Source organism: Callospermophilus lateralis, chromosome 10 (genome assembly GCF_048772815.1).
Source record: "Callospermophilus lateralis isolate mCalLat2 chromosome 10, mCalLat2.hap1, whole genome shotgun sequence".
NCBI lineage: Eukaryota > Metazoa > Chordata > Mammalia > Rodentia > Sciuridae > Callospermophilus > Callospermophilus lateralis.
Window position 1 is genome coordinate 129,040,495 of NC_135314.1, and position 15,847 is coordinate 129,056,341.

The window sequence follows — 15,847 nt, forward strand, 5'->3', positions numbered from 1 at the left end:
ACTAATTTTCTTTCAAATGATGAAATATAAGGCATACAAAAATGTTCAAAGAATAATATAAGAAATGCACAGTTTTCCCTTGCCCAGTTTAAGAAATAAGGCAATTACAATGACAGCTGGACTCCAGCTTTACCTCTCCCTGCTGAAAGATAACCACTCTCTGGAGATTGATATCTGTCATCGCCATATGTGTCTCTTTGCTTTTCCTGGGGTTGTCAGTAGTCATAAACAATAAGTGGTATTTTTTTCACCAGGTTTAAAAATGCCACTCTTCCTGATTCAACATCATCTTGAGATCTGTCCATGTTTACAGCTGCTGTTCCAGATGCAGCTCAGTTTAACCTCTGTATCATATTCCCTTATATGAAAATGCTATGTTAGGATATTTAGGTTGGTTTCAACTCGTCACTAAAACCTGCAATGCTGCAATAAACATGATTGTATTTGTGTCCATGAGTGAGGAGCTTCTCACACAGCTACATAGATCTAGAAGCGAGAGACTGCTAGGTCATAGGATATCTAACTAGGTATTGTTAAAATGCTGTCCAAAGTTGCAACAGTTATGTTCCCCTCAGCAGTGGGATGTACTGTAGTTTTCTATTATTGATAGCCCATATTATTTTCTGATTTAGGGATCTGAGGTATTCATCCTGCATACATTGATACCCATTTACACACACATACACACATATCAGGGTGCTTGGGGGAAAATAAAACTATTAAATGAGTAGAGTTTGCTATAGAACTTTCCATACAGCAATAAATGATACGTTTTAAAAATCTGACAATCTATAATTAATTGATTGGGTTATTTTTAAATTATGTAAACAAATTAAGGAAAATTATGTGGAAAACACAGTGATCTTGTTTTTTATATAATATATGCTCACTGGCTTGGTTATTACTCGTTGCCTTGGCCAAATGGAATGATTTTTAAGACTAATTCACTATGGGTTTATTTTATATTGTATGTGTATTTCCAAATATATTTCTGTGTTTGCACTCTGATGGGTCTGATTTAATTCTAATGGGTCCATAGTTAAATAAAACAAAATGAACAGAACAAGTTTGTGGGTCAGACTTGATTTTATTTGAGAAATTGTCTCTTTTTACATTGTCATTTCTAAGACCAGCTCTGGTCATATTTAGTATTCATGCATTTCCAAGTTTTTCTTTTTTTCATCAAAAATCCATTACACACCAAACAAAACCTGCTAAAACAAACAAACAAAAAAAAAAAAACTGATCACAACACACAAAATAGCAATTCATGGGATTATCCTCTTCTCAATTTTTATTTCTCATGAATTCCATTCCTTTTTTAAATGTCCTAGTAAAAGAGAAAGCATTGTCCACGCTGGTAGCAGTGTGAAGATGGATTTTACAGGCAATCAGTGCTAGAAGCAATTTGGGGCCATATGGGAACATGAGACAGGGGCATGGGATTCCATTTCTTAGATGGGTGAATGATGTTCCTAGGACATTCTAAATTCTTTTTACCTCAGAAGTCAATTTGAGATTTGGATATGATAAAAAGTATTGCAAAAATTTTCTTTAGACAGCTACATCATCAAAATGGATCAAACCTAATGAAAGAGCTCATGACAAAGAAAAGATTCAGTTAACTCTTTTGGGTTCAGTTTTCCCAATTCTCAGGAGAAATGACATCAATCCTAGTTTCTCAGGTCTGGTCACTGATGTCTTTATTCAGAAAAACTCTTAAAACAAGAACAAAACTTAGCACAGTCATTTTTATACAGTCATTTTCAGGAAAATTCCTGATACCACTTCTAATGGATTATTCATGTACTCTGGTTAGAACCACAGGGGATTACACATGCCCAAAGGGCCGTCTTCTTGTCTGCTATAATCATTTTGTGTCCTCGCCATCTGAAAAAACAGAAAAATATACACTGCTCTTCATGTTACTGTATTTATTTAAAATGTTCCCTGTAGAGCCCACTCCTCCTATATAAGCCATATATGAAACAAACACAAGTAGTTTTGCCATTTTTCAATAGTTAAAAGTCTGATGTGATAATAGACATAAACGAGCAATATATAAAAACAGAACTGGAGGTACACTCCATGGGGAGACCATGGTACATTCAAGATTGGAAATTTCCTACCCAGCAAATTTAGCATCTGGCATCATCAGAGAGGCTTTTGAAGGAATGTGTGATGTAGACAATGTCAGGGTTCAGCTCGGAATCCGTTCATAGCATTCGTTATGGGACAGCATCTCTTCCCCCATCAGCTTCCGCCCCTCTCTTCCCTCCTCTCCCAGCCACTACCACTTCCAGCATCAGTACCAGCTACCCTTCAGAGGACTGCTGTTGAGCTCCCAGAGCTGATCTAACTACACATGCCTTGAGTGCCTGGGGTTTACAACCCTCCTGGAATTTGTGTCCCTCCCTATGGCAGCTTTTCACCAATTAGTCATCTGGGAGAGAGTAAGAAAACCCAATTTCCTTGCCTCATCAGGACATCACTGCAGCCTACCGCAGACACCTGAGTTCCCTCGAAGGACCAGGCTTCAGGTGCCCTCTATGGGACTTTGCTGAGATGACACCCTTGTTGGGCTTCTGCTCCTGCCCTGTCTTGGCTTCTTGCAATGCACACAGAGTCTCAGCTCAGGGTGGGCTTCAGGGGAAGCTGGCCTAAGAATCTTAGAGAGGTTCCAGCCATTTTTACTTATGTACCCACCACAAAGGAGGAAGAATGTATTTCTTGGCCTTGCACATTTTAAAGTTAACATCTGATTATTTTTCATAACAAGTTTAAGCAGCTGAAAATGTGTAACTTTGTGATGTATTGTAAAAACTGACATAAAAAATAAAACTTCCACATTTCTCTTTTAACTGATTCAATGAAATCTAAATTCACAGTGATTTGATACCGCCATTATCCATTAAAATATATGCAAACATGCCAAGTTTAAAAGGCAGATATATTATAGTGCTCGTTTCTCTCCTTAAACTTATATTTCCGTTTAACTTCCTCCATCGAATTTCATTCTAACTGTAAAGTATGCATATGCTTGAAAATCTTACTGTTTACATGATCATAATTCTCTGCAAGGAAAAATATACACATATACATGTAAATATATGTGTGTGTTTCAAAAATTTTCCTATGACTCTAAGCTTCTATGTGTTAAAGATTTAATCTAGCTGGATTTATGATTGTGATTTATGACAACAGCATAAATATTAAAATTTTGGTAATGCGATCAAGTCAGAAAGTAAACATTTTTATTGGACATGTTTTATGAATCAGATGGATAGGTTTTCACTGTTATTTTTACTCTTGGTGTGACAACTCCCACCCCATCTCCAATGTTTCCCTGGATGGAGGAGGGTGGTCATATCTGGGCCAAAGCACCACAATCATATCCAGGAGATGTACCATTGCTTGTGTGTGGAGTTGGGAGCATCTATAAAAGGACATAAGGTCCTCCATGATTCCTCAGACACAAATGTTTACTCTCAGGTGGAGCACCCTTTAAGTCTTGCTTTTAGAAATCCATGCCCTGGAAAATCTTTGTACGTCCCCCACTGGGTGCTGGTATAGATACTCTGGTATGAAAAACACTGCCCTCACCCATACTCCTCAATATGGAGTAGGAAGTTGAGGACTAGAGCAATCCGGTGACTTTTAGAGACCACAAAGCTAGTAAGTGACAGACCAAAACGAGCACCTAGGTCTCCTCATTCCAAGTCTGTTTTCTTCACCATGGCCATCAGCTCTAATGTCATTTACCTTCATCACTATTATCACTGTCATCATAATTTGAAATAATAACTAACATTTATGAAGCTTTTACTCTAGGCCGAGTGCTGTTTGAAACACTTTACATCCATTTACTGCTTTCATTAGCCTATGGCATAAGGTCTATTATTATCCCCATGAGGATGAGAAAACAAAGGCTCAGAGAGTCAAAGTGATATACCCAAGATCCCATAATCAGTTATTGTGGAAAAAGGATTCAAATCTATGTCTGGCCCCAGTATTCATTCTATCAATTGTTTCCCAAAAGTGGTGGCTGCAAACACTAGGCCCATGTGATGCCCCCTAATAAAGATCCTGAAGTTAAATTGGTTTAACTATAGCTGCTCTCTCAGAATCACCATAACTATCTACCCATTAAAAGCAATGAAAAGTCCTGCAAGAAGGACACATACTTATCAGTGATGTCAGAAACATGATTCCCACCCCAATACCTATTAATATCCAGTGAAAGGACTCCAATTTAAAAAGGCTGATTTGGGTTCAATATCTATAACACAAGGTCAGTGGTTCTCAAACTCTAATCGGCACCAGAGTCACCTGGAAAGTACCATCTCCAGAGTTTCTGATTCAGTAGGTCTGGAGTAGGAATCCAGAATCTGCATTTCTAATGAGTTCCAAGATGATGCTGATATTGAAAGGAAAGTGACCACAACACTCAGAGCAACCAAGAGATCTTTATTACAGCAGTGCAATAGAGGAGAAAAGAGAGAAAGAGAGGAGAGAGAGAGAGAGAGAGAGAGAGAGAGAGAGAGAGAGAGAGAGCGCAAGAGACAGAGAAAGCAAGAGAGAGAGCAAGAGAGAACAAGAGAGACAGAGAGAGCAAGAGAGCGAGAGCCCGGCAGGAGGGAGTTTTTATAGCTCAAATCTAATGAGGTCTCTGGGTCTGCAAGCTGCCTTGTTGGCATAAGGGGGGTTACGTGTTCGGCCTTGAGCAGGGGGTTGAGTGTTCAGCCTTGAGCAGGGGCTTGGGCATTTGGGCTTGAGGCAAATAGTTGATAAAGAACCAGACAGAGGGTTTGAGAGGCCAGGTCATCCTGCAGCTAACTTTGTTTGGTACAAAACTGCTATAAATTCTGGTTGAATTGGTCCAATTGGATATCTCAAGGAGTTGTTGCTGAAAATGATAAGGTTGGTAAAATCAAAAATATTATCATTAAGCAAGCATAGTCAATACCATTCTTACTATCATTGTAAATAATTTCTTTCCTCCAAAAGTTTTTTTATATTTTTCTATTGTAATTACGTACCATACATCTATAAATAGATGGTGTCTTCAATCCTTTTCCTCAGAGCTAAGTGGCTAATAGCTTGGTTTGGTGACATTTGGCTAGGCCAGCTATGTGAAGCCAATGGCTCTTTGAAAAATATCAATTGTGGTTTTTAAAATTTTTCTTGGACTCATTGAGACTTAGAATTTGAAAATTGGAGTGACTATTTTTCAACTAGTCTCCAAAGGTCTCAACATCACTTGGAGGCTCCACATCCCCCACCAACCCCAATCCTCGGGTAAGGTTGAGAGGCCTAACAGCATTCTCAAGGATTATCTCACTAAACTTGCTTGAACTCAGGCTTTTCTGGCCCAATCTCCTACCGTTGGCCCTCACCTGAATTCAGATAGCCCCAAGAGCCCCCTCAGGCCTTAGCCCCTTTGAGCAATTCTATGGATGCCCTTTCTTAACCACCCAAAGCTTTACAGTCACTCCTCCTCCCCTGTTCCCTACCTGCCCTATCTCACGCTTCTAAAAACTCCTAAGGGAACATACAGACCAGTGCCTTCCTGCACATAAAACCCTCTCTAGCCCCTTTTCCAGATTTTACAATCCCTCTTTCACTTCCTAGGAATGAGAACTACTCTCCAGCAGGCCCACTCTGCTTGTTCAGTCTGCTCTACAGTATCCCCACAAGGAAGCAACAAACCTAAACTCCCCACACATCAGATGAGGAGCCACTAGCCAGGCAAAGACTGGTAGATCAACTTCACTCATGTGCCTAGGCCCACAAAACTTTTGGAGGAAAGAAATTATTTACAATGATAGTAAGAATGGTATTGACCATGCTTGCTTAATGATAATATTTTTGATTTTACCAACCTTATCATTTTCAGCAACAACTCCTTGAGATATCCAATTGGACCAATTCAACCAGAATTTATAGCAGTTTTGTACCAAACTTGATTGTACATTGAAATCACCTGGAATGCTTCTAATGATTCCTAATGCCTATGTCTCTCCCCCCAGAAAATGTAATTTAATTGATGTGGGGCATGGGCTGGACTTTAAATTTTTCAAAAAATAACCAGGTAGCCAGGCATAGTGGTGCACACCTATAATCCCAGCTGTTTGGGAGGCTGAGACAGGAGGATCATGAGTTCAAAGTCAGCCTCAGCAAAAGTGAGATGCTAAGCAATTCAATGAGACCCAGTCCCTAAATAAAATACAAAGTAAGGCTGGGGATGTAGCTCAATTGTCAAGTGCCCCTGAGTTCAAACCTTAGTACCCCCACCCCCAAAAAAATAACCAACTGATGCTAAAAGTAACAAATCTGGGAACCACTGGATTTATAGGACTCTTTTTTGTGATTACATTTTTAATTATAATCTCTGCTGTGGACTGAATCATGCCCTGCCTATTCATATTTTGAAGTCCTAACAGGCTATTCAATAATATTGAAGACAGAGCCTTTAAGGAGGTAATTAAGGTTAAATGAGGTCAGAAAAGTGGCGCCCAGATCTTATAGAACTGGTGACCTTATTAGAAGAGGAATGGACACCTGGGTTCTCCTCTACTATGTGAGGACGGTAAAGAGGGGGCTGTCTGTAAGCCAGAAACAGAGCCCTCATCAAGAGCCGTGTAGGCAGCTGCACCGCAATGGTGCACGCCTGTGATCCCAGGGACTTGGGAGGCTGAGGCAGGAGGATCGCAAGTTCAAAGCCAGCCTCAGCAATTTAGCAGGGCCCTGTCTCAAAATAAAAGATAAAAAGGATTAAAGATGTGGCTCAGTGATCAAGTTCCCCTGGATTCAATCCCTAGTACAGATAACAAAAAGCCATATAGGCTAGCACTTTAATTTTGGACTTCCAGTCCCCCAAATCAGGAGAAAATGGATAGTCTTGTTTAAACCACTCAGCATATGGCATGTGTTATGGCAGCCTGAGCAGAATAAGACATCCCCTCTTCTGCCCACCCCTTCTGCCTCTGATCTACCCACAATGCCTTCCTCCAGACACTGGGAAAGCATACTGCTTTAGAAGTGATGGAGCTGGTGTCATGCCCCAGCAAGGCATTAAGCCTTTTTGAGCCTCCGTTTCTCCACCTGCATAGTAGGAATAATAATTCCTGTCTCCCATACAGGGTTTTGGAGAGAATCCACTGAAATCATATGTACAAAATTATCTTATGAATAGTATCGCCCTTTACATGGGCAAGCTGTGCCTGGAATCACTTTCTCATACTCAGTCAACCTCCCTTCCCATCAGTTACTGTTATGGTTTAGATGTGAGGTGTCCCCAGAAGCTCCTGTGTGAGACAATGCAGAACTGTTCAGAGGTGAAATGATTTGATTATGGGAAGCACACCCTCATCAGTGTGTTAATCCACTCATATGGATTAACTGGGTGGTAACTATAAGCAGGTAGGGTGTGGCTAGAGGAGGTAGGTCACTGCGGGTATAGCTTTAGTGTTTATATTTTGTCCCTGGTGGTGGAGCGCATGTGCACACAAGTACCTGCGCAGGCTCTCTCTCTCTCTCTCTCTCTCTCTCTCCCCCCCCCTGCCCCCACCCCCGTGGTGTCACACTCTTCCACCATGATGTTTTGCTTCACCTCAGGCTCACAGCTATGAAGTCAGCTGTCTATGGATGGAGACTCTGAAACTACGTGCCAAATAAACTCTTCTAATTGCTCTTGTCAGGCCTTTTGGTCACAGCGACACAAAGCTGACTAATACATTCTCTTAACTTCTCCTTTGTGCCTCTTTTTGTGCTCTGCCTGCCAAGCGCATCTCCACCGGCCCACTCAGCAGCTGTTTGATCTCAGTCCAATTCCCAGATTGTCACACCCTATTTCTCCCTTCGAACAGGTCTATGGGCAACAAATTCTGTGCATTTTCCTTCATCTGAGAATGTCTTTAATTTCAGAATGTGGACATTGTCTCACTCTCATTCCAGAGGGATATTTTCACTGGATACCGAATTCTGTGTAGATAGTTCTTCTCCTTTAGCACTTCAAAGAAAACAAAAGTTGTTCCAGGGTCTGTGTGGTTTCTGATGAGAAATCTATGGTTATTTGAACAGTTGTTTCCTCATATTACAATTATGAACATATAGTTTTTCTCCAGCTGCTTCAAGATTTTTCTTTATAATTTGTCTCAGATTATGATGTGCCTCAGTCGGATTCTCATTGAGCTTTTAAAACATGTAAATTTATATCTTTTACCAATTTGAAATATTTTGGGTCATTATGTCTTCAAATTTTTTTCCCCTGCATGAATCTCTTTCTACTATCTTCCAGGAATTGCAGTGAAGTGAAAGTTTGATATCTTGATACTGTTCTTCAAGTCTCCAAGGCTCTTTTCATTTTTCTCCGTCTCTTTCCTCTCTTCAGTTTGTATAGTTAACCTCTCTGCAAGTTCACTTGACTCTTTTCTCTGTCATCTTCGCTCTGCTATTGAGCCCACCCAGAGAATTTTTAAAAATTCAGCCGTTATGTTTTATAGTACTACAGTCTCCTTTTGGTTGTTTTGTGCAGTCTCGATTTCTCTGCTCAAATATCTCTTGTTTCTATTCACTTCCAGGTGTTTTTCTTTACCTCATGGAGCATAGTTATAACAGCTCTTTTAATGTCTGTAATTGCAACACCCGAATCAACTTGAGGTTGGCATTTTGTTGATTATCTTTTCCTTCGGGAATTATTCACGCTCCTGGTTCTTTGTAAATTGCATAATTTTGGATTGCATCTTGACCATTTTGAAAATTATGTTGTGTAATTTCCAAGCCCTATTATGGTCTCTGTGGGAATTTAATACTATTTGCTGGGTTTAGCAGGAAATCAACCCCAACAGGGATTCAGAATGTCAGTCCTGGGCACTGCCTTCTGTGGGTAATGGTTCCAATCTCAATTTTCATTTCAAAGCTCTCCTGTCCACAGGAGCTTGCGGGAGAACCTGGGACCCACACCGGATGCAGTTATAAAGTGAGGACCCCCACTCCCACTCTCTCCTCTGTCAGGTCACTCACACGTGTTGGCCACAAGGTCCTTCTTCCCAGTTGCTCTGGCCAGGAAGACAGAATTCCTCTTTAACTTAGTCAACTAGCTTTCCAATTAGCTCCCACCTGCCTGCCTTCTGAGCAAATGAGAGAAAAAGGGAGGAAATGAGGTTTCTTCTACTATCTTTCTTTTTTTTTTTTTTTTTAGAGAGAGAGAGAATTTTTTTTTAATATTTATTTTTTAGTTTTCGGCGGACACAACATCTTTGTCTGTATGTGGTGCTGAGAATTGAACCCGGGCCGCACGCATGCCAGGCCAGCGCGCTACCGCTTGAGCCACATCCCCAGCCCTCTTCTACTATCTTTAACACATAGGGGCTCCTCTCCTAGTTTCTCTTGGCACAAAGCTGGGTAACTATTCATTTTAGCCACCTGCCCCACTGTTGCCACACAGCCCTGGTACTTGGGGCTGCCCTCTGCATACAGTCACAAAAGAACAGAGAAAATGGAAAAACCATGCCTCTTCATAGTACACCTCCTTTTACTCTTTTGTTCAGAGTCCTCAGGTAGTTGCCTTTTGTATTTCATCAAAATTTTTTAGTTATCATCAGTAGGAAAGAGAGAGAGACTATGTACTCACTCCATGTTTGAACTAAAAAGGACTCATTCCACCCAGAACCAGATATTTCATTGTATATATATTTGTTATGGTTTAGGATCTGGCAGTTCCCCCCAAAAGCCATGTTTGGTAATGCAGCAATGTTCAGAGGTGAAACATTGGATCGTGAGGGTTCTAACCTCATCAGTGGATTAATCCATTTGGTGAATTAGTAATTTGAGTGAACAACCGGGTGTGACTATAGGCATGGCTGGAGGAAGTAGGTCACTGGGGGGGGGGGGTGGCCTTTAGGACTCTGTCCCTGTCCCTTCCTGCTCTCTTTCTCTGGGCTGCCATGAGCTGAGCACCTTTCCTCAGCCACATGCTCCTCTCCTTCTCACTTCAGACCCAAAGCAGCGGACCTAGCTGACCAGGGGCTGAGACCTCTGAAACCAGAAGCCAAAATGAATCTTTCCTCCTTGAAGTTATTCTCAGGTGTTTCAGCCACAAGTGACAAATAGCTGACAAACACCACATTTAATTTTCATTTTATTACATCTTTCTCCTTTTTTATCTATATTTTTCATACTTCCCTGTTTTTGTTTCCTTTGTTTTTCATCATTTTGTTAAGTTTGTTATATAATCTTGCTATATATCTACTATTATGCCCATATCTCAAACTATGTATACATAATCTTTAAGTATAAATATTTTGTAACTATCTAAACTTTTTCGAACTATACACACATACTATATAGTATTTTATTGTATAAATATACCAACATTTATTTCCCAAGTATGCTGTTGGATAATTTTGTTCCCACTTAAGAGCCACTACAAATAGTGCTTCTGTATACATTCTAGTGTGTGACTTTTGGTGAATACACACACACACACACACATTTTTGTTGTTGTTGCTGAGTTTACACAATGAAGAAAAATTGCTGGGTCATTGGATATGCATATTTTCATATATACATATATTTCATGTATCACCTGCAGCCCTAGGTGATAAGGCCCTCTTTTTTTTTTAAGAGAGAGAGAAATTTTTTAATATTTATTTTCTAGTTTTCGGCAGACACAACATCTTTGTTTGTATGTGGTGCTGAGGATCGAACCCGGGCCGCACGCATGCCAGGCGAGCGCGCTACCGCTTGAGCCACATCCCCAGCCCCATATAAGGCCCTCTTTTGTTCTGTCATCTCCACCTTCTTGAATACAGTCTGACTGTTCATCTTCCAACAGGGGAAAATCCAGATAACTAAAGTACTGCAGGGTCTTCAACAATTGTACCCAAGATTATTAATGCAGATCCAGGAATGTTTATTTTAAAATAATTTCCCACATGGTTCTGGTACTCAGCAAGGACAGTGGATGACTTCTTTAGAGCCCATCGTAGCTTCCCATTTTCCATCCCCTGTTTTCCCTTAAGCTTCAGGGACATGACTCCTTCCCCCACCCAGCCCAAGAAGCTATTCTTGGCTTCTGCATAGATCTCAGAACCACAGAAGCCTTTTCTTCTCAAAGCCCCATCAGAACTAGGGCTCAGCAAGGAACCAACATCTCAAACCAAGAAAACCCTGGCTGAACTGGAAAGAGGAAGACCTCAATGGTTGGCTCCTCACCCCCATTCTGCCCCAGGGGACAGGGCTCCTCCTGCTTATGCAAGATCTGTTGTCCTTTTTTGTGTGCTTCTCATTTCTGAGGTCCCTAACTCTGCATCAAGCCTTTCTACTCTTGCAGTTCTGGTTGCTTTGAACACAACTAACTCCCTTTTTTTATTTTCTGGAGTTGTATTGCTTCCTTATTTTGGGGACCGCCCCCCCACACACACCCTTGCAGCCCTAGGTGATAAGCCTCTCTTTTATTCTGTCATCTCCACCTGCTTGAATACAGTCTCACCGCTCATCTTCCACCAGGGGGGAAAAATCCAAAGAACTAAAGTACGGCAGGGTCTTCAACAATTGTACCCAAGATTACCTTTTTCTCCTTGCTGTTTGTCATTTACTGAAGCTGTAATTTCTTCTGAATGTGCCTCTTCTTTGTCGTTCACCATCAATTCCCCAGGTGAAAAGAGCATGTACAACTTCTGGATCACATCACTGGTGGTCCCAGAATCATTGCTATGATTGTTCCCTAACACTAAGAAATGCTGCTCCTGGGAACCAAATTCACCAAACAGCTCACTGTTTTTTGTCTCTATTTCATAGACCTCGGGAATGAGTCTGAAGTGATAGAGAAAAAGAGATGAAAAATTGGTTAGTCGAGTCCCTTGCAAGATTAAATGTGAATACATCCAGATAATATACGAGGAATCCGTTTTATGTATGTGACTGGAATAGTTCAAATGTAATTTGTGGAAGGAATTGGATTCAGGGGCAATTTTCTAATATTCTGAAGGGAAATTAGACATCTATTTGTCTCACCATCTCATAACTTCAAGCCAAAACTGGGTTCATCACTGAATTTTTATTGAGTAATTAGGGTTAGACTTTACAAAGTCAAATTTGAAAGAATCCTTCCTGCCTGTCTTCATGTGCATTTTCTTTTTTTTAAATGGCAAATGTTTTGTTATTTTATTTTTCATGTTTTTTTTCCTGCTCCAACTTTTGATATCATAAGCTTTCTGCTCTGGCACTACCCAACATTAAAGTTTTTACTTAATTGTTAATAAGGTCCAAAGAAGAGGTTTGTTTGTTTGTTGGCAAAAGGAATAGAAATGCAAACACAGTTCTTTCTAATGTAGGTCATTTCTACCTGCTACTAACTGCATACCCGTGTTGTTATCACAAACCATAGCATTTAAAACACATTCACATGCCCCAAAACTTGTTTCTTGAAAACTAAAATGCATTTGTTTCACATTATTTTCTTAAGGACTGTTTTCCAGTTACAGTATTCCCCAAACTTGGGATTTCTTAACTCACAATACAGTGTCTTCCATGCCAGTGTTCCCTGGACTGGGATAGGTGATGTTCACACATTTAGCTCTCAGATCTTTGGTGGGATATTTGTTGATAGCACCTGGAGAGAGACAGTGAGCTAGTTAAACTTTCCCCTTCCACATTATGACTGTCACCCAAGGTCAGTTCATTTTTCCTTGTGACTGGCAGTGTTTTCAAAAAAAAAAAAAAAAAAAAGTTAACTTTATAAGGGACTAAACAAACTAGGCACACTCTGACATTAAAATACTTTGTTCTTGGCCAGGTCAACAAGATACAGAAGTAAATGGATTTTAAAAAAAATCCTGTGTTCCATATGTCACAGGCTTGTGATATAATTCAAGGGCATCTCTTGATTCCTCCTACCATTTTTTTTTTTTTCTTTCTGGAAAGAGAGGATCTTTCTAGAAGACTCATTTGCTACTGAAATTGTCTACCTTTTAAAATTTTTTTATATTGGGGTTGGGGGAAAAACACCATTTTTTTGCCTGCTTCTAAATGTAACTCTTAAATCCCAGGATTCCTGAGGACGCTGTGTATCCTGGGACTCTGTGAGTATCAGAAAGCTTGCATTCCTACAAAACCCTAGCAAACTTCCAGAAGCTAGAGACAATCCTTCACTGTGATCTCTACCCCATTCCTGATTCCCAGCACTTGTTTGATACATTAAGATACTGAGTGTGTTACTAGAAAATTGAAACAAAGACAGAAGCAGAACAGACTCTCAGAGCCCCAAGGTTTAAAGACACCAGGAAAAACCTTTGTGTGGCTGTGCCTGAGCTAGTTTTCTGGGACAAGGTTCTAGAAGATATTTGTGCCTATGGCTCATAAGAATTCAAGTCAGAGCTAAAGATCACTTATAGTGACAGAATAAAAAAACAAGCCCTTTGATCAGGTGGAGGGTGGTGGCAATTGGATATTATTTATTCTAGCAGTAAACCTTGTTAAGGATTTAGTAATTGAAGTATAGTTTGATGGACAAAGCATAGAATTTACCAATTATTAATTCTAAACTTTTAAGTAATGCAGTTAATGTCTTTGAACCTCAACATTTTTTTCCTTATCAAAAGGGATTATGAATATTTCCCTTTAGGGCCACCCTGAAGATTAAATGACCTAATCTGTTCAAAGAACCTGGCACATAGTAAACACTCACAGATTAAGGTTAAAGGAAAGTTTTTCCCCTTTTGAGGATTTCCTGGCTAAAACTTTGAAAGTGCAGCAACATGTTCAAGGCCAACAAGACCTAGGATTTTTCTCTGAGCTTTTCACTGCTCCTATTCACTTACATCTCTCCTCTCCAAACTTAAATGAGGACTATTTAACTAAGTCTGCTGATGGATGGTACACAGAGACATTAAAACTATTGAAAAAGGAATAGAAGAAAATGAATATGTAACCACAAATCCCACCATTATGTAAAACTCCAATGCACCCATAAAAAAAATGAGGGAGGGGAAAGCAATAGAAGAGAAAAAACTTGAGTGACTTACGTCTGATTAAGTGGACAAATGGCTTGATGAACTTGATGATATAGTCCAAATCTGGCTCATGGATCCGGCCAAGCTGGACTAGGTGATGATCCAGGGGGTGGCTGGCTAATTCTTCTAATTCCTTGTCATTGTGCACAGGACCAAAGGAAAATACAAATATAGAGTAGCCTTGACACTTGGCTCTCAGAGATACACTCCTTAAGACTTCCTTGTCTAAAGGGTTGGTTTCCCCAGCAGATATTACAAAGATAACTTTGTTTTTCCTAAGATTGGGGGTTCCTACAAAGACATTGTCAATTGTCCACTGCAGGGCATGGCCGATAAAAACGTCTCCATTGAGCTGGTGGAAAGAGTCTTGGAGATGGTGTTTCATTTGGTCTATACTGTTGTAAGTCAGCAGATCGAATTCCAGGTAGACAGGGCATTCTTCAGTGTCGGGCAGATAGCCAGGGGGAGAGTAGCTCAGGACAGCCACTCTGTCTCCTAAGGTGGAGGTCAGTGGATCTGGGGCGATATGAAAGTAATCAAGCACTGAGGCTATAAAAGCTTTCAGTTCCTTAAACTCGTTATTTCCAACTCTTTGGGAAGTATCTATGAGGAAAGCCACATCCATGTAATATTCTTGAAGAGAGGCATCTCCAGGTGCAGAGGTAAGACCTGGTTCTTCTTTTCTGCCATGGTTTTCAAGTCCTGCAACACAATTAACTCAAGTCACTCTTCTTAGTAGAAGGATAAGCTTGAAATTCCTAGGTATGGATGGCAAATACATGACCTGGAGAATCACCATGCTTCATTTCCACACCCATGACAGACATCACTAATTGATCACAGTACTTATTGTCACACAAATTCTCCAAATCCATCTTCACAAAGTGCAAACAGAGCTATTACCATTCAACACAAGTTGGATGGTAATATGTTTATGCTATTTAGATTATTTCTTACCGAGTGAGCTTTGGTAATTTTTGCATCACAAGAAAGGCATTTCACATAAGCTGTTTAGTTTATATGCAAAAATTATTCATACTATTCCCTTAATATCTTTTTAATATCTGACTATACTTCTTCTCTCATTTCTGATATTTGTTGTTTATGTCTTTCCCCCCCAACCTGGTGAATTTGATTACAGGTTTATCAATTTTATTGATCTCAAAGAAATTACTTTTGGGTTTATTGATTCTTCTCTGTTGGTTTTATCCTGTTTCATTGAGTTCTACTTAAATTTTATTGTTTTCTTCTGCTTACCTTGGGCTTATCTTCTTTTTACTTTTCTGGGTTTTTAAAATAGAAATTGAGGTCATTGATTTGAAACCATTTTTCTTTACCAGTACAGGTCTAAATGTTTTAAACTTCCTGCTTTAGTGGAATCTCATAAATTCTGTATATTAATTTGATTTTCATTCACTTAAAAATTCTTTCTAATTCCCTTTTGATTTCTTCTTTGACCATGGATTGTTTAAAAGTACTTTATTTAGTTTCCAAATACTTGGAGGATCTTTCTCAAAGATCTTTCTGTTGTTGATTTTTAATTTAGTCCTATTTTGATCAGAGAATATACAATAGAATGACTTGAATCTTTTAAAATCTTGAGCTTTATTTTATGGCCCACAGCATGGTCTGTTTTGACAAATGTGTAATGTGCACTTGAAAAAAAAAATGTGCATTCTGTTGTTGGACAGAGTGTTCTATAATGTTAAATAGGTCACATTAGTTGTTCAAATCTATTATATTCTGCTGATTTTTTTCTCTGCCTTTTCTATCAATTATTGGAAAGAATATTGAAACTCACAGATATTCATTGTATTTTTCAATCTTTTTTC

At 39.6% G+C, this 15,847-nt stretch overlaps 1 protein-coding gene across 1 annotated transcript in view; it reads right to left on the reverse strand.

Moving 5' to 3' along the window:
* Positions 1-1,870: 1,870 nt before the first annotated feature.
* The window catches only part of Col6a5 (collagen type VI alpha 5 chain), a 100,576-nt gene continuing 86,599 nt past the window's right edge, over positions 1,871-15,847 (reverse strand). The window contains exons 37-40 of the mRNA XM_076868198.2: positions 14,028-14,717; positions 12,520-12,616; positions 11,573-11,817; positions 1,871-1,890 (exon numbers count right to left, since the gene is read on the reverse strand). Of these exons, the coding sequence (XP_076724313.2) occupies positions 1,871-1,890; positions 11,573-11,817; positions 12,520-12,616; positions 14,028-14,717 (1,052 nt within the window). The remainder of the gene's footprint in view (positions 1,891-11,572; positions 11,818-12,519; positions 12,617-14,027; positions 14,718-15,847) is intronic.